Source organism: Excalfactoria chinensis, chromosome 3, assembly GCF_039878825.1.
Source record: "Excalfactoria chinensis isolate bCotChi1 chromosome 3, bCotChi1.hap2, whole genome shotgun sequence".
In the NCBI taxonomy this organism is placed as follows: Eukaryota; Metazoa; Chordata; class Aves; order Galliformes; family Phasianidae; genus Excalfactoria; species Excalfactoria chinensis.
This window is the reverse complement of record NC_092827.1, coordinates 61834869-61851328: the sequence shown is the minus strand read 5'-3', so window position 1 is coordinate 61851328 and position 16460 is coordinate 61834869. Positions and strand designations below refer to the sequence as shown.

The following is a 16460-nucleotide window of genomic DNA, read 5'->3' as shown; positions in this document are numbered from 1 at the left end:
GACTGTCAAGCTTTGCTAAGGCATACTTGAGTTTAGCCACTTAAAATAATGTGGGAGTCAAAAGTATCAGGAATGACCTCTCAATTCTAGTCCCTGCTATTACAGAGATTGCATCCTAAGGAGGTGTATAGATGCTACTCTCTGTGTACAACAGTTTTGAATTGGTATGATTCTCACTTAAGCTTCTGGATAGGAGTCTCTCCTTTCTAGCCTGCAGTGGTTTTTTGAAAGATGGCCTTTTAATATTTGTCATGCTTGCAGCTTTGGCTTTTTGCAGTCAGTGCTGAGGTTTGACCTTCTGCCTGACTCGGGGCATACCTCACAGGGCAAGAATTGCTAAGTATTCTTAGCCTGTGTAAATTCTTGTCCCACGCTTGCATTCTTTGCTCTTGTCTTCAAAGATCTGTTGATCATACAGTAGCATAAGATTTTCTGGGATGGAAAGTAATATTTACAGTACTTTAAAGGCATATGGCTATGGCAGAGTTATTTGAGAGGTAGGCTTTAACCAGAAGCTTGGCTGCCAGAAGTTACATGAAGATTTAAATGTACAGATTATTTTCAACTAATTGGAATGGTGTACATTTTGCAATTGATAGGTATCGGTCTGTGTCTATTTTATTTGGTACTTAGCTTTTGAAAAATGCCAACTATTAAATGTTCATAGTGTTTTTCCCATGAGACATATGTATTCCAGAAATATATACATATATTGTTAAGCGAGTATAAAAGGGTAAGTTCTCTATAGCAGATGTATAGAAGTTCAGTGCAGCTGTCATATAATTCTTCTAGACAGCAATGGCGCGTACTTTCAAAAACATTTCTTTGTTTTCCAGTATTTTAACAAAAGGGTTTTAGATTATTTTCTAGCAGTCTTGCTGAATATTTGAAGTTTGTAATCAGTGATGTGTTTTCTAGAGCTTGCAAAGTGACCTAGAGGCAGAACAAGTGAAGGTAAACTCTCTAACGCATATGGTTGTCATCGTTGATGAAAGCAGCGGGGAGGGTGCAACAGCTATTCTGGAGGAACAATTGCAGGTAAAGTGTTAGTGTTTCATTTTATTTTAATTGCACACATTTAAAATATTTGCATATAATCGCTAATCAAAAGGTTTGTGCTTAAAGACAATTTGTCCTACAAAACAATTTTAAATAATACGGTTTTAAATGTAAAATTAATGTGAAGAATTATTAAACTTGCTCACCATAAAACCTGTGAAAGTTCTTTGGCTTTCAGACTAAATTCCTTATGAGTTAAGCTGCTTGCATCCCCAGCGACTTATGCATTTTTGTGATGCATCTTTTCAACGGGTGCACTAAAATGGGGAAACGCACGGTGCGATTATTTATTTCATATAGGCAATTTTCATCAGAGAGTTATAATTTGGTGGAAAAATACATAAAGTCGTGAATAGAATTGATCTAGGAAATACTGTATGAATTATTTTCCTGGTGTATTTTTTTTTTGTTTTTCTTTTGAGTTAGGCTGTATCCCTAGTGAAGCATTTAGAAAAAAGGGTCAATTAAAATGCAATTCATGATGTTTTAATTGCTCCTTTTGAGGTCAGTCATATAGCTCCCTAAGTTCAGTGTGTGCTCTTGAAACTAACCTTAAGCCTTGTGCAGTATATCAATGGCAGCTAGTGGCAATAACGTAATTACTGTATGGAAAGGGGTTACTGTGAAAAAATCTTTTATTATTATTGTTTTTAATATCTGATTTTTTGGATTTCCTTGTGAGGCTTGTGAATACTCATGAATGTTTCCTGCTTTTGTAGAAGCTGGGTGAGCGGTGGACAGCGGTTTGCCGTTGGACTGAGGAAAGACGAGTCAAATTGCAAGAAATTCAGCTTTTATGGCAGGAGCTGCTAGAAGAGCAGGTGAGATCTGCGGGTTAACCACAGCAGTTTTTTAGTTTTTGAAATTTATTTTTTATTTCATAAAGTATCTCTCAGTGGGATTTAACAAAATCTCACGAAATAGCTGTAAAGAACTAGAATTTCGGTTACTGTTTGGGTTCCCAATATGTCTTGAACAGTGCAGTGCAAATATTTACTCAACTTTTAGCAAGAAAACGTATGCCTCCATATAAAACAGTTTTGAAGGTAGCTATTTAATGTTCTTGTGGGATTTAGTACTTCTGAAAATTCTGTTACTTTATATTCATCTATTTCAATGAATTCTACAAAGTAAGAAAAATTATAGTCACTACTCTCTGAATCTTTGTCAGAACTTTAATTATAGTATGGTTAGAAGGGGCCTTAAAGATAGTCTACTTCCAAACCTCCTGCCGCAGGCAAGGACAGCTTCCACTAGATCAGGTTTCTCAAAGCTTTCTCTCTCCCCCAGGGATGGAGCATGCACAGTTTCTCTGGGCAACATGTTCCAGTGCATCAGCAGTCTCGTAGTAAAAATTTTCTTCCTCATATCCAGTCTAATCCTACCCTCTTTTGATTTAAAATCATTACCCATGTAACTGTTACTGCATGTTCTTGTTGAAATTCACTTTCTAGCTTTCTTATAGGCCCTTTTTAGGTACTGGAAGACCTCAGTGAAGTCTCCCTGCAGCCTTCTCTTATCTAGGCTGAACAAACCCAACTTTCTAAGCCCCTCTTTGTAGGACAGGTGCTCTGACTGTCCTTGTGGTCCTCCTCTTTACTTGCTCCATGAAGTTCTTGTCTGGGTGTACTTCATCCAGTACACCAGGTTGAGTCTCATGGGAGCATAGTGGAAGGTGGGACAGTCACTTCCCTTGGTGTACCAGCTGTGCTAGTTTAGATGCAGCCCAGGATATGATTGACATCCTGGAATGCGAGTGAACTGGCGGCTTATGTTGAGCTTTGCTGGTGAGGCCACATCTGGATTACTGTGTCTGGTTTTGGGATCCTCAGTTCAAGAAGGGCAGGAAACTTCTGGAGTGAGTCTCGCAGAGGGCCACAAAGATGACTAGGAGAAACCTGGAGTGTCTTCTCTTATGAGGAAAGGCTGAAAAACTTGGGACTATTCAGTCTGGAGAAGAAAAGAATGAGGGGATATTACCAATGCTTGTAAATACCTAATGGGTGCGAGTCAAGTGGATGTAACCAGGCTCTTTTTGGAGCTGCCTGGCAACAGGGCAAGGGGCAATGGGCACAAGCTGGTACACAGGTTAGTGTGGTGAAACATGCAGCTTCTGTCAGCTTGCTGAGTCTAGGTAAACAGTTAAATTGTAAAGAAGATGGCATTGTGAGTTTTCTCTTGCTTTGATACTGTACATTGTTGGTGGACCTTGAATACTACTTGTATGGGAGATTGGTAATCACAGCCTGAACCTCTGATTAATCAGCTGAGGCAAGTGTGGGGTCAGCTGTGGGAGCACAGGTGAGAGTAATGTAGCTGTGCTCCCGGAAGGGGTGGAGCTCGACTCCACCTCCTCTGAGACCTCATTTAAGGGCTGACTCCCACTGAGGTGGCATCTCTTGGAGATTGCTCTCCAGTGAGGACCACCCCAACTTCTTCAGCCAAGGCACCACCACTGGTGAGTTTCCCTTTGCTTATTACTTCTGTACATTTGTTACCATCTGTATATTAACAACCAATACACTACTAAAACATGAATTAGCTGTTATCATCCTAAAAAAAGCCAAAATGATATTTGATGAGTTTTCCTTTGAAGTTTTTACTTATGTTGTTATGTTTTCTTAAATAATGGCATTTATCACTGTAATCCATTGTTTAAACTCTGCAGTAACCAGTGTGTTTAGACATTTGGAAGAAATCGTACTGTGCTGATGATACAGTTGTTGTTGTTGCTATCAGTTAAAACCTGGTTTCTTTGACAGATATTTTGTCAGCATTTTTTAGGTTGCTAATGTGTTTCTCCCTGACCCCTCCTGTATCTATCTACAGTAGTATTGCTGATCCAAAAATGTGACTCATATGATCCTCGTTGTTAATATATATTGAAGGTTCAAGTTCTGACGTATCCAATACCACGTATTTCTAACTTTGAAATACTGTCTTAGCATACATGTATGTATATATAGAAAACTGTGTGCTAACGTTTTCTGATAACTCTTGAGCGAGGTTAGACACTGAACTGAGAAATAAGGAATTCCCAAAAAGCTTTCCTCCTTATGTCAAGGTACTGACTGCAACTGCTGTTTTGATGACCCTATGTGAACATTTTTTCTACCCTTTTCCACCCTTATTTACTATACATGGAAAAATAGTCATTTATTGACTGTTATAAAACTATTGAGAGTGTCAGCTTCTGCTTGGCTCTCAGATTTTTCTCAGATTTTTTTTTTTTTCAGTTTTTAAATTGCATGTAACTATATTGCTTTGAAAAAATACAAAGCCTTCCATTCTTGTTTAATGTAGAACATCGGATATCAAGTAATCAGGAAGTAGAAGTTCATTTTAGCTGGTTCAGGTCAACCTGTGTTTGAAGTAATTTTTTGAGTTGATACAACGCATTTATTACTCTCAGGTTTGGGTTACAGATTTCTATTAAGTAACATACCAAAAAATTCAATTTGAAACCGCTTAAAACATCTCAATAACAGAGTAATACCTAAAACATATCTCCATTTCAGTTAGCCATGCGGAGTGATAAACAGCGTTGATGCTTAAGCCTTTTTGTGGCTGCCTAGAAATTTTTTTGAAAACCACATTGCCAACTCAACACAATTCTCACCACTTGGGAAACAAATTCCTCCATCATTGCCAGATATTTCTCAGCGCTGTGATAATTATATTTCAGTTTCCTAAGGAGTTATCTTCGACTGCTGATTCAGCAGAAGTTAATTGTATACATTGAAGGATTTCTAAGCTCCTCTGTTATGCGTAAAGTCAGTTGGCTGGGTTGGCAGCTCAGTTTTTCCACAGAAAGAGTATGTGTTGTTCTCCCAGCCTTTACGGTGTTTCCACCAGTATAACATTTCTGCCTGTACATTTTGCACATTGTTATACAGTGACAATAAAAAACCTGCCTTCACCCTTTGGCCCGGAAGTTGCTGTAGTCAGTTCTAGGCCAAAGCTAGATTGAGAAACGACCGTCTGTTGTAAAGTGTGTTGTTCAATGGAAAAAAAAACTGTCAGCCTTGTTCCATCATTCTAATTTATTTTTCTTCAACATAGACGGGTAGCAGTGTGCAACTAAGCTTAATTGAGGAAAAAGCTATGTATTGAAGTCTATGGCATAGCTGTGTAGTAGTGACAAAATAATACAAAATCTGCAAGATCCTTCCTTCTGTTTGATTCTGGGTTACTGCTGGAGTTTCCATAGGTGTACTGTGTGGCTTGAGTGACACTCAGGAGAGATTTCCTAGAAAAAAAGTTAATAACTTGCTTTCTTGCTTTGCCATGAGCTAGTAATCCCCAGAGAAGACTGCCCCACCTTTCAGGAGTTAATGAGGTAGCGTTTAAAGCTATTTTGCAACTGGAAGTAGGTTTAATAAACACAGTGGTAACTAATAAACATTAGTCTATGACTGTCTGGGCTAAAAAAGCTCTGAATTGACAATGTAACTTCTGTGAGAAAAATGTTTGTAATGGCTGGTTTTGAATCTCAGAGGAAGAAGGGTGGAGAATGAAAGCAAGCGTACGTGCAGTTAGGTTACATTTAATTTATAAGTCCTGCTCTATAGTGGATGTTTTGGCTATATGAATAACTTGGAAAATGTGCGTTCTCTGATTGTATTGATTAGATTTTATTTTTTCCCCACCTCAAAGCATGACTTAATTTTCCAATCTGATATTTTTGTCCCCCTTTAATGTAGTATTTTTTAAAATGTATGAACTGAAATTGTAGGAACTTTAGAACTGTGTTTGAGATGTAAAGACCTTAAAGAAGAAATTGTCAATAGCTGTTTGACAAACTTGGCATGTTCTGTTATTTTCCTTATAATCTGCAGTGCCTATTGAAAGCTTGGTTAACTGAGAAAGAAGATGCCTTAAGTAAGGTCCAGACAAGCAACTTCAGAGACCAAATAGATCTGAGTGTGAATGTTCGAAAGCTAGCAGTGAGTATTTGTATTCTGATCTATCCTTTCAAATCTGAGTTTCAGTGAATGGCAAGTTATGAGTTCAACTCCAGTAGGAGCTGTGAATGTATTTTTAACCTGGAAACCAGACTTACAATCTCTCCTTGTCAGATTATTTCACTTGAATTTTAAAAATCTGCGTACAACTCTCTCCATGGTCGTTCTAGGTTGGCGTGACCTACTTTGGAACTGCTAACCTGTTTTTGGAATGTTCTACAGTCTTGTAGTCCTCTAGGCAGCTGTGTTTTCCAAGTTGTGATGTGTGTGTTTGTTTCTTAATGCACTGATACAGGTTATGCTTTAAATAATCATTTGTAACTGTAACTCGAGAGCTGTAGCAGATTAATAGCTTTTTCAGGGATGTGATTTTCTTAAGTGTATCCTTAATGTTTTGTTACACAAGAAACCTATGCTGCATCTGGCTTAGGTGGCACAATTGTTCATGGAATTAAAGTCCAAGAAGTGGCAGAATACCTACTGTAATGTTTTAATATTTTATTTTAACCCCAGATTTTGAAAGAGGACATGGGTATGAAACGACAGACGCTAGACCAGCTGAATGAGCTAGGTCAGGATGTGGCCCAAATACTTGGGAATAGCAGAGCATCCAATCAAATTGACCACGATCAAGAGGAACTAACTCAGAGGTGGGACAGTTTGGTTCAGAAGCTTGAGGATTACTCTAATCAGGTACTTATTTATGCTCTGTTTTTTTAATCTGGTTAGATATGTGTATTGGTTGTTAATATACAGATGGTAGCAAAGACGGTAACAAATGTACAGAAGTAATAAGCAAAGGGAAACTCACCAGTGGTGGTGCCTTAGCCGAAGAAGCTGGGGCAGTCCTCACTGGAGAGCAATCTCCAAGAGATGCCACCTCAGTGGGAGTCAGCCCTTAAATGAGGTCTCAGAGGTGATGGAGTCGAGCTCCACCCCTTCCGGAAGCACAGCTACATCACTCTCACCTGTGCTCCCACAGCTGACCCCACACTTGCCTCAGCTGATTAATCACAGTTTCAGGCTGTGATTACCAATCTCCCATACACTATGTAAACAAATTATTGATACTGTGAGCAAAAAGGGTTAAGGCGAGTTCTTGGCATCTAGTTAGAGGTCGGTGAATTCTCTTTCATATTGTTTTTATCTGTGGGAAAGATGTCTGGGTTTTTAGTTTTTTGTTTTCAAAACAAGTTGTTAACCTGACTAGTACTGTTACTCCTTTCTCAGGAAGATTAAGCTTTATTTTTTTTCTGGTGAGTAAAGCAGGCTGTGTATTTTCAATCAATACAAATGCTTTAAAACATTTGTAAGGGTTCTAGGACTGGACTAAATCTCATACTTAAAGAAAACAAAGACAAGACCCAAAACTCAGAACAAATAAATAAATGGAAGTTGTAGAGGCATTTATGCTCTGTCGGTACGATTTCTTATCTGTTGAAATCAGAGCAGTTGTTTGTTTGATATGTAAGGATGACAGCCAAGCTGGATTGGTAAGTGTTTATTTTAGTATTTTGAGTGCTTGCTCATATTTCATTTAGATTCAACTCCCATTGACTTCTGTGAGAACTTTGTTTGACAGTTTTATGTGTCGTGCCTATTTTTTGTGATATTGAAAAGTTATTATGGTGGCGGCTGCAGTGCATATAGTACATAGTGAACGAGTTGTGTGATCTATGAGTAGGTTCCATTTCAGCCTTACTTTGTTCTTGCTTTTGAGTCAGTGAATTGAAGAGTGCTAAATCCTGTGCTTGTCCATTCACTCCCCCCAAATATCAAGCACATGCTTAGCTAGAACGTACAGAATAATTCCCATGAGTCTTATTCTATAACATATGGAAGAATGTGGAAGGATTCTGCTGACTTCAGTGAGTTTATACATTAGTTTTTAGGTCACCTAGTCTTTGTGCCAGCTCTAAGTTGCATGTTTTATTTTGTGGAGGATGTGTACCAGATAAAGAACTGTATGTTAATAAACACAAGGACCTTGGTTCTTTCTATAAATGAACCAAGCAGTTGTGGAAGAAAATATACAGGTAATTGATTGTGTTGATTTAAATTCACTTGTGCTAGCATAAAATTCTCATTGAAGGGAGAATTTTGGTGCATAATTCCCATCTGTAAAATGAGAATAATGGTGTTTTCCTTGGGAGTGCTTTGGCATCTGTGGTAACAATAATTCATGAGCACTTTTTGAAGGCTAGTTGCAGTCACTTGTGGGAGTGAATGAAAGGGCTTTTTACTAAAAGGAGCCAAACAAGCAAATTGCAGATTGTGTTAGAAAATGGTATCTAACCCTTTTTGCTAAATCATTTTGTATAGGTAACTCAAGCTGTAGGAAGTGTAGGGATGCCGCAGATTTCACAGAAGACTTCTGTGGAAACAGTGTCACTAAAAGAAAAGGTGGTGGTAAAAGAATCCAGGCAGGAATCACCTCCACCACCACCTCCAAAGAAAAGGCAAATCCCAGGGGATAGTGAAGCAAAGAAAAGGTAAGTATATGTCACTGCCATTTTACCTCACCCATTAGATACATAAGCTTGCTTTCCTTGGTCTTGGGTTCTGAATCTCCTTCTATGCAAGTGAGGAATGCTTAAGCTGCAGTTGTGAAGTTATGAAGTATGAAGAGTGGGGATTTTTCGAAGTAACAGGAAGGCTGCAGCTTCCATTAATTTTAAAAGAAAGCAGAAATGGTGATTTTTTTTTTCCTTTTCCTTTGTTTTTTCCTTCAAAAAAAGCTAGTCTTCATTTCTTTGTACCTCAGCTCCTTTGCTGAAAGATAAATTTATTTTATTTACTTTGCTTTGGAAAAAGACATCTTCACATCGTGGGATAAAAAGTGTAGTGAAAGGACCAAGTGTTTTCATTTGCTGTGTATTTCTGGTCTACATAAAATATATAGGAGGAACTATTAAAAAAACCAAAACAACAAAGCAATGAACACTATAAAAACCTGTTAAGTCTACCTGGTATTTAGCAACAGACAAGATATTACAGACTCCCTTCACATCTCCTTTCACAAGTGTGTCTGAAGAGACTGATTTTTTTTTTTTTTTACATGTATTTTTTTACTAATGTGTTTCAGTACTTTCAATGAATAGTATATCTAAAACTAAAGGAATTCTTTTAAAGATAAATGAAGGTAAATGTTGCATACTCATCATTTAGCTATTTGAATTTGCCTTAGAAAATGAATTTTTTTTGTCATTCCACTCCTTTAAACTTTTGACACATTTTCTAGAGAGGTAACAAGTGCTGTATCATAGCAAGCAATTTAAACTGTATTAAAGACTGTGTCAAACTTTCCTCTGATGCTTTTTCCTGAACATGGTTACATTCATTGAAACCAACAAATATCCAGTAACTGGAATTTTGCACAAAAATTTTGAGTGTCTGACAATAAGTTCTGCATCTGTTCTGAGACTGTTATTCCACATGAGGATTTACACATCATGTTAAGTCATACCACTGTAGTAAGATATAGTGGCCTGTAGAGACTTTGATCTGTCCTTCTTTCAAGTTTAGTACAATATTGGTTGATTTGGGAGGGTATTTTTGTGGTTATAGTGGTGTTTTTTTACTTATTACCACATATTCATTACAATGAGTTAACACCTATGCTACTAGTTTTTTCTTCAGACTAGATAGTACTGTGAACTCTTCAAAAGTACTGATGTACTCAGGATTTTAAGACAATCAACAGAATAGGAAAAAAAAAAAAAAAAGGGGACCATACCAGTATTGTCTAACCTTTTAAACCAGGTTTGATGCTGAAAGTGCTGAGCTGTTGAACTGGATTTCAAAATCAAAAGCTGCCATTCAGGCCACAGACATCAAAGAGTACAAGAAGATGAGAGACATTTCAAGCGTGAAAGAAAAGTTAAAGGTAAAATGAGGAGCGGGACAGTTTTCTCTAGTGAATAATATATTTTATTTCTTTAAGCTGGCTGTCAGCTTGAGGTGTGACCAGATCCACATGCTTCATAGGGATTAAGTCCTTTTGTTAAATACTTCCAAGCTGACCAGATGTGAAAATCTGACTAACTCGACACAGCTTTTTGTTGGTGTTGGGTCACACAATCCAAAGAAAATTTTAAATGCGTGTGTAACTAATGCTTGCTTCAGAATCGAGATAAAACCACATCTTCAAGATTAGTACGTTTTCCACAAAGCGGTTTATTTTGGCTTCATGCTTCATGGCTGATGGTGGACTTGACACCCACTCGGGGCCCAAAGTGTTCTGTTATGTTTTTAGGGTTTAATTTTTAAAATTTCTGAAATTAATTTTAGAGCAAACAGTGATTGTTACAACTCATGTAAAGTATCACTGGTTTGACAAATAAGATACACAATCCTACAATAACTTGTGGGAACCATGAACCATTCTTCTGTCTGTTCTTTCTATTTCAGGAATGTGTCCTTGTCTTTTTTGGTCCTAGGGCATACTTCGTTAATGAAGGCTTACTGGAGCTTTAGCAGGATCCAGGCCTAGTTTTGAAATCAAAGACAATGCTTAAGGTTATCTATAAGGAGCCTACTTCTCAGTGTGCTAGTGGAAAATGGTGCCAGTAGGAATGTTTGGAATGATAGTACTGTTGGAAATGAAATAAAAAACAAAATAGTCCTTCCTAATACTTTATAAAGCTTTATAGAATCTTGTAGCCATTTATAAAATAGTCTCCAAGATGAATACCAGGTTCCCATAAACAACACTGTTTTTAAATGATTGGACACTAAGTGGATAGGACAATGTTTTTTCTTCCCAACTATGCAAATGTATGCATGCTGCTTTAAAATTTACTATTGGAAGTCTAAACCAGAGAAATAATCTTGGGCATTAATTTCAAAAGGATTTTTTATGTTTGAGAGAGGAACTTGTTCCTCTAAAAAAAATCCTTGTAGTTTTGTAGCATTTTCCTTGTAGCATTCCTCCTTGTAGGAGAGTGAAGTTCTAATGCTTAGTGAAATGGGAGTACTAGTATGCTGTAGTTTTTGCTGGAATTCTAGGTAACAGTTCGCTGTTAGTTTCTGACAGAAATCTCAGTAGACAGTGTAGAGCTGAGGGAATATTCAAGTCTTTTACACAGGTTCACATCAAATAGTTTTCTTATCAGAAGTGTAATGTTACAGCTGGTGTCTTCAACAGCTTTAGCAGCTGTAGTGTCATTGTACTCATCTTTTTGCTTGTTTAATACTTGGGTCCATCTTTTGTGTTTGCTTACAAGCAAACAGAACCAGCTTCCCTGTTTGAAAGAGCTGGAATGCATTTTGGGCAGTAGAGGGAAAATAACATACTTGTAAATAAAAACACTCTCTGAAACTCTGAAACTATTTTCTTTTGGGGTTCAATTTGTAGGTGATAGAAAAAGAGAAGGTGGAAAAAAGCCAAAAGCTAGATGATCTGAAACGAAGTGGACGTATTCTTTTGGATCAAATGGGAAAAGGTAAAAGACCTGAAGGTTTTTCTGTTTCATGATTTAATTGGGTGATTTGCTGGGAAATAATACTGGAGCGTATATTGTTTCCAGTTAAGCACTGCAACGTATTCCTTTCCTCTCCCTCGACTTTATTTCCTTCAGAGACATTGGTCATTGCAACAAATCACAGCAATTGCTAGTAAAGCTTGTAGACAAGCTTTATTATTATTATCTCAAAGCTTGCATACTCATTGGCAAACTTTTAAGAAATTACTCCTATGTCAATAAAACAACCCTTAATAATATGTTAGCATTTGCATGCCTTTAGGAAGAAGAGTTACTTTTATTTTAAATCACGTGCAAAAATTAAGTATAAGATTTTATAATGGAACTATCTTGAAGTGGAAATCTTGAAACCATATTTAAGTTGGACGAATGTGTGTATGTATGTTTCTATTCATAGTTTTCTCTATTTTTGAAAAAAACAGGATGTTTTGATGATACAGTCAGAATTTATAGTTCAAAGTCAAGAGAGAAGCCTACATGCTTGAGAAAATGATTGATTGTCAATTAAAACACTTATCCCTGGAAAAATTGTGGAAAGCTGAATCTGTAAGGCTTGCCAAAATCTTGTTTCATAATATGACTAAACTTCATCAATGCAGTGTGACTTTCTTCACGAAAGAGCTATTCAGATTGTCAAGATACAATCTTATAGATCTGCTGTGCATTTGACTGTTAGTGAGCTTTCTGTAACTGGTCATATTCAGACTGGTGAAAGGATGCTATTGCCTTTTTGTGTACCATTTCCCACTGTAGCTCCCAACTGCCATACGTTTTTCCATCCAGTTTGTTTGCTAGGATGCCTCAATCTGCTAAGCATCTTGGGTCCTCCTTCCTTGCCTGATACAGGTGAAGCTGTTTAAAATAACTTGTCATTTCCTAAACACTGATGGTCTTGAAGCCGCAGATTTGGTGTGGAGTTTGGATTATTACAAACTTGTAGCTCTTCCTAGTTTTCAAACCTTGGCAAAGATCTTCTCTTGCTCACTCTTCTCTTTTTCTAAACCCATCAACTGCGATACATTGTGGCTAAATAGCCAGTATTTGATGATATTACTAAAAAATGCATAGTTGAAAAATTGGCTTGTATCAGTGGAAAAGAAGATGCAAAAACTGCTTCCTAATTTTTGCTACCTTAAAGGTAGGAATCTACAGAAAATAAGGCTAATGTAACCAATCTGTGTCCCCCAGCTTTGTTAGGTATGCTAGTGTGTTTTGTCCAACTTGGAATTACAGTCCTTCTTTCCAAATCCAGGCTGAGCTGTACTTGTGTACAGGCACATGTGTATGCATCCATTTCTGGCTGTACAGGCCTTGCCATAGTTGCAGTGACTGATCATTGAATACTCTTGTTACAGGACTGGTTGCAGCTGCTGTGCTTTCGTTTTGTAGATGTGCCAGGCATATGGACAGTGGGAGGATCTATGGAGCAGAGCCTTTGAATGCCCTTGTAGAAGCTGGCTGGCTTCCCCAGAATGAAATGCTGGGCTGTATTTATGCTGAAACAGTACAGAAATTGGTTGACTCCTCTATATGTATCTCCTTGTACTCCAGTCCAAATGACAGAACGGAGAAGTTCAAATGAACCAAATATGCATAGTATAAAGAAGTATATATAGATACAAAATCAACTTCAAAAGCGTGCAATGGCAGGAACGTATTGTTTGAACACATGTTGGACTGAAATTTCTTCAGGAAAATTGCCAGATGCTTCTGGCACTTGAAGAAATAATAGAATGTGGAATGCATGTGGATGGGAAGTCTTTTTGCTTATGGTGCTGTGTCCTCAAGTAAAACATCGATTTACCAGAAAGATGGTGTAGCACATTGCTTCATGTAGTCACAGAGTGGGAAATAATTTCATCAGATTGCTTTTTTAGCTATTCATATTGCCTAGTTATTAATTTTTACCTTTGTGGGGGAAAAATAGAGTTATTTAAATTGATAAATCAACATGTACACAAATTTGAATGGTGAAGAGAGTTTGTGACAGTTTCAGAGTCAGTACATTACTGAAAACTGAAAACCTGAAAAGAAGGAAAGCGGAATATTTTACTTATGTGTAATATGACTTCTGTTGTGGAAATCAAAAGTTAAAACACTGTTAGTAATACATTTTAAGGATTGTTGACTTGTAAGTGAAGCCTTTAGCACGTTAATCCAGAAGTGCGCCTGTCTGTATCTGAAGAGATAAATGGTTAAAGCCTTATTAATCAAAATTAGCTGCAATTAATCAGTGATAATTTATATAATCTTTTTAGAGGGACTTCCTGCAATGGATTTAAAAAACCTGATGGAAAAAATATTGTCAGGATGGAAAGAAGTGGTTCAGCATCTAGAAGATTTGGCCAGAAAGATGAAGTACCAGGAAGATATAAATGCATACTTTAAGGAAATGAATGAGCTTGAGAAAATTATAGTTGAAAAGGAGAACTGGCTTAAAAATGATTCTTCAGCATCCCAGCCCTCAGCAGTCCTGAAGGATTTGTGTCAGGTAAGTGTGGCAAAACTTGTTGCTTTTGGTTGGAAGCTGTCAGGAACACAGAAAAACCCCAGAGGAATTGAGCATTCTCTGTAATGTAACTCACATTTTCTGAGAGTATCCAGGACACTGGATGTGACTGGAAGATTTCGTTGCCTGTGTTATTGTTGCCCCAATATGTTGATAAGTTTTTACATTAGCTTACATCTTTGTGTTAGCAGGTGCGTTTTGATTCTGTTTTTAATCTCTTGCAGAGGGAGTTAGCTTATCTTGTAAGCTTGAGTCCACGATTGGAACACCTGAAAGCTACTTGCAAGGTGCTCACATCTCAGCCTGTGCCTCCAAACTTCATTCAAGAAAGCTTGAATGGTTTTCTTGATCGCTTCAAATTGACTTGCCAGAAACTAGACGAACGTCACCAGCAGCTGAAGGAAGGTAAATATTCTTTCATAAAGTCCTCTCAGTTCTCACATTATGATTTTTTTCTTTTTTTTTCTTCCTTTTCTCTTGAGTAAAACCTTTTGGATGACACGGTAAACAGTGTGCTCTCAGAGCCTTTGCACTGCAGAGACGCTGCTTAATTTGAAAGAAACTTTGGAATTAAAGTAGCCACTGTGAAAATATTGTCCAAAGGTTATAACTGTTCCTGCAAGAGAGTAACTTCCTTGATTTTATTTTATTTTAAATCTTTTTTCTTTCAACCACATTATGCGATTGTCTTTAAGAAGTGTTTGGATCATATTTTCTGTCAATTATGAGATATTGTCAAAGGCTTAGGATAAGGTTTTCAAATGCAACTTGGAATAAAGTTGTGAAGAGGGAATGTGAAAAAAATAGTAGTGTGAGGAAATTAGAGAGAAGGAATACTTGTAAGTGATGTGCAGTGAGTGAATAATTCAAACACAGTATTAGTATTTTTGTCGAAGGCTTTTATTAGTGATTTCAAAATGGAATTCCCCTGTAACAAAATCTAAAATTAAATGTGCATTTTATATCTATATCTATTCTACCTTGATGTACTGATACAGTCTTGTTTTGATATTCATAGATTATATGTGTATACATGTTTTTCTGTGAGTGGAAATATGTTCATTGAGTAAAAAACTTTTTGTACTGTATCAAAAGTAGTCTGAAGCTTCTGAATCATTTTTCATTTAATTCCTCAGGTATCAGACTAACATACGGTGTTTGGATAGGTAGAAACCCTTCATTCAGCTTCAGTAGCCATCAGTACAAGCTTAGTAGCATGAATCTGCAATATTATGTCTTCTCAGTTCAGTTAACTGGTCACCAAATATCTTAGGTGTGAGATTTGAGTAAAGTAATTATAAAAAAGAAATCCTCTAAATCAGACTCCAGTTAGTTGATTTTGTGTGAGCATCATTATCTAGCAACAGACTCTTCAGCAGGGTCTGTTGTGATGGAACAATGGGAAATGGTTTCAAACTAAAAGAGGGGAGATTTAGATTGGATATAAGGAAAAAGTCTTTTACAGTAATAGTAGTGAAGCATAGGAACAGGTTGCTCAGAGTGGTGGTGGATACCTTATGCATGGAGGCATTCAAGGTCAGGCTGGATGGGGCTTTGAGCAACTGGATCGAGCTCTAGGTGTCCCTGTTCATTGCAGGGGAGTTGAACCAGATGGCCTTCAAGGGTCCCTTCCAACTTAAATGTTTCTGTGATTACTGAAAACAGAAGTTTGAAATGCTTTCAAAAAGCTATTTGATAGAAAGTATAGTACAGGTAACATAAGATTGAAGATCACAAAACCAAAAGCATAAACAAAACCTTTCACTTTCATCCCATTCTAAAGATCTTCAGATAACTTTTTTTTGAAACTGATTCTACTAGTTTTTGGAGAAGGCTGATAAAATCTTCATATTCATGTGAAAGAATGTTTGCATTCCCTTTTCTCTGCACGTTATGAACTGCATTGTTCTCTGGTGTTAAGTCGTTATGCAAGGGTGTAACATTCCTGAAACTATGTTTAATAGATTAGCAAAGTCATACTTAAAGTGAATGATATAGTTTGAGATGTTTGGATCTGTCACTAGCAGAAATAAATAATACTAGAAATTAAAAATGGAAGATTAAGGAAATCCTTTAAAATCTAAATGTGAGTGTGGAGTTTAGTTGTTTCTCATGGCTTGGTTGAACACGAGTCATACACAATTCCTTTTGTAACATTGATATTTCAAGTTGTTTGGAATTTAGCTTGCTTTTCAGGCATGTTGTACTTGTGTTTTTGTTACATTAAAAAAATTCATTATGAGCATTAAAACCATCCTGCTGGCTTCATTGCACAAAATAGTTATCTCTGTTAATATTCTACAGCTGAATATGAAGAACACAGACATATAAGCAGTTTTTTTTTCTTTTTGTTTATGAGAAACTGGAGGAAACATTTTGTTAATGCGCCCAGGTGGAGGAGCGTTTACTTTGTGTGTAGTAAAAATAGACTCAAGTACTACATTA

At 37.0% G+C, this 16460-nt stretch overlaps 1 protein-coding gene across 2 annotated transcripts in view; it reads left to right on the top strand.

Annotated features, from left to right (window-relative positions):
• UTRN (utrophin) overlaps positions 1-16460 on the top strand; it is a 340380-nt gene that overhangs the window by 78949 nt on the left and 244971 nt on the right. The window contains exons 13-21 of one of the 2 annotated variants that reach the window (XM_072330885.1): positions 919-1038; positions 1779-1880; positions 5898-6005; positions 6537-6716; positions 8346-8515; positions 9786-9909; positions 11380-11467; positions 13765-13997; positions 14240-14420. In XM_072330885.1, the coding sequence (XP_072186986.1) occupies positions 919-1038; positions 1779-1880; positions 5898-6005; positions 6537-6716; positions 8346-8515; positions 9786-9909; positions 11380-11467; positions 13765-13997; positions 14240-14420 (1306 nt within the window). The remainder of the gene's footprint in view (positions 1-918; positions 1039-1778; positions 1881-5897; positions 6006-6536; positions 6717-8345; positions 8516-9785; positions 9910-11379; positions 11468-13764; positions 13998-14239; positions 14421-16460) is intronic. The other variant, XM_072330886.1, reaches the window with a different exon arrangement.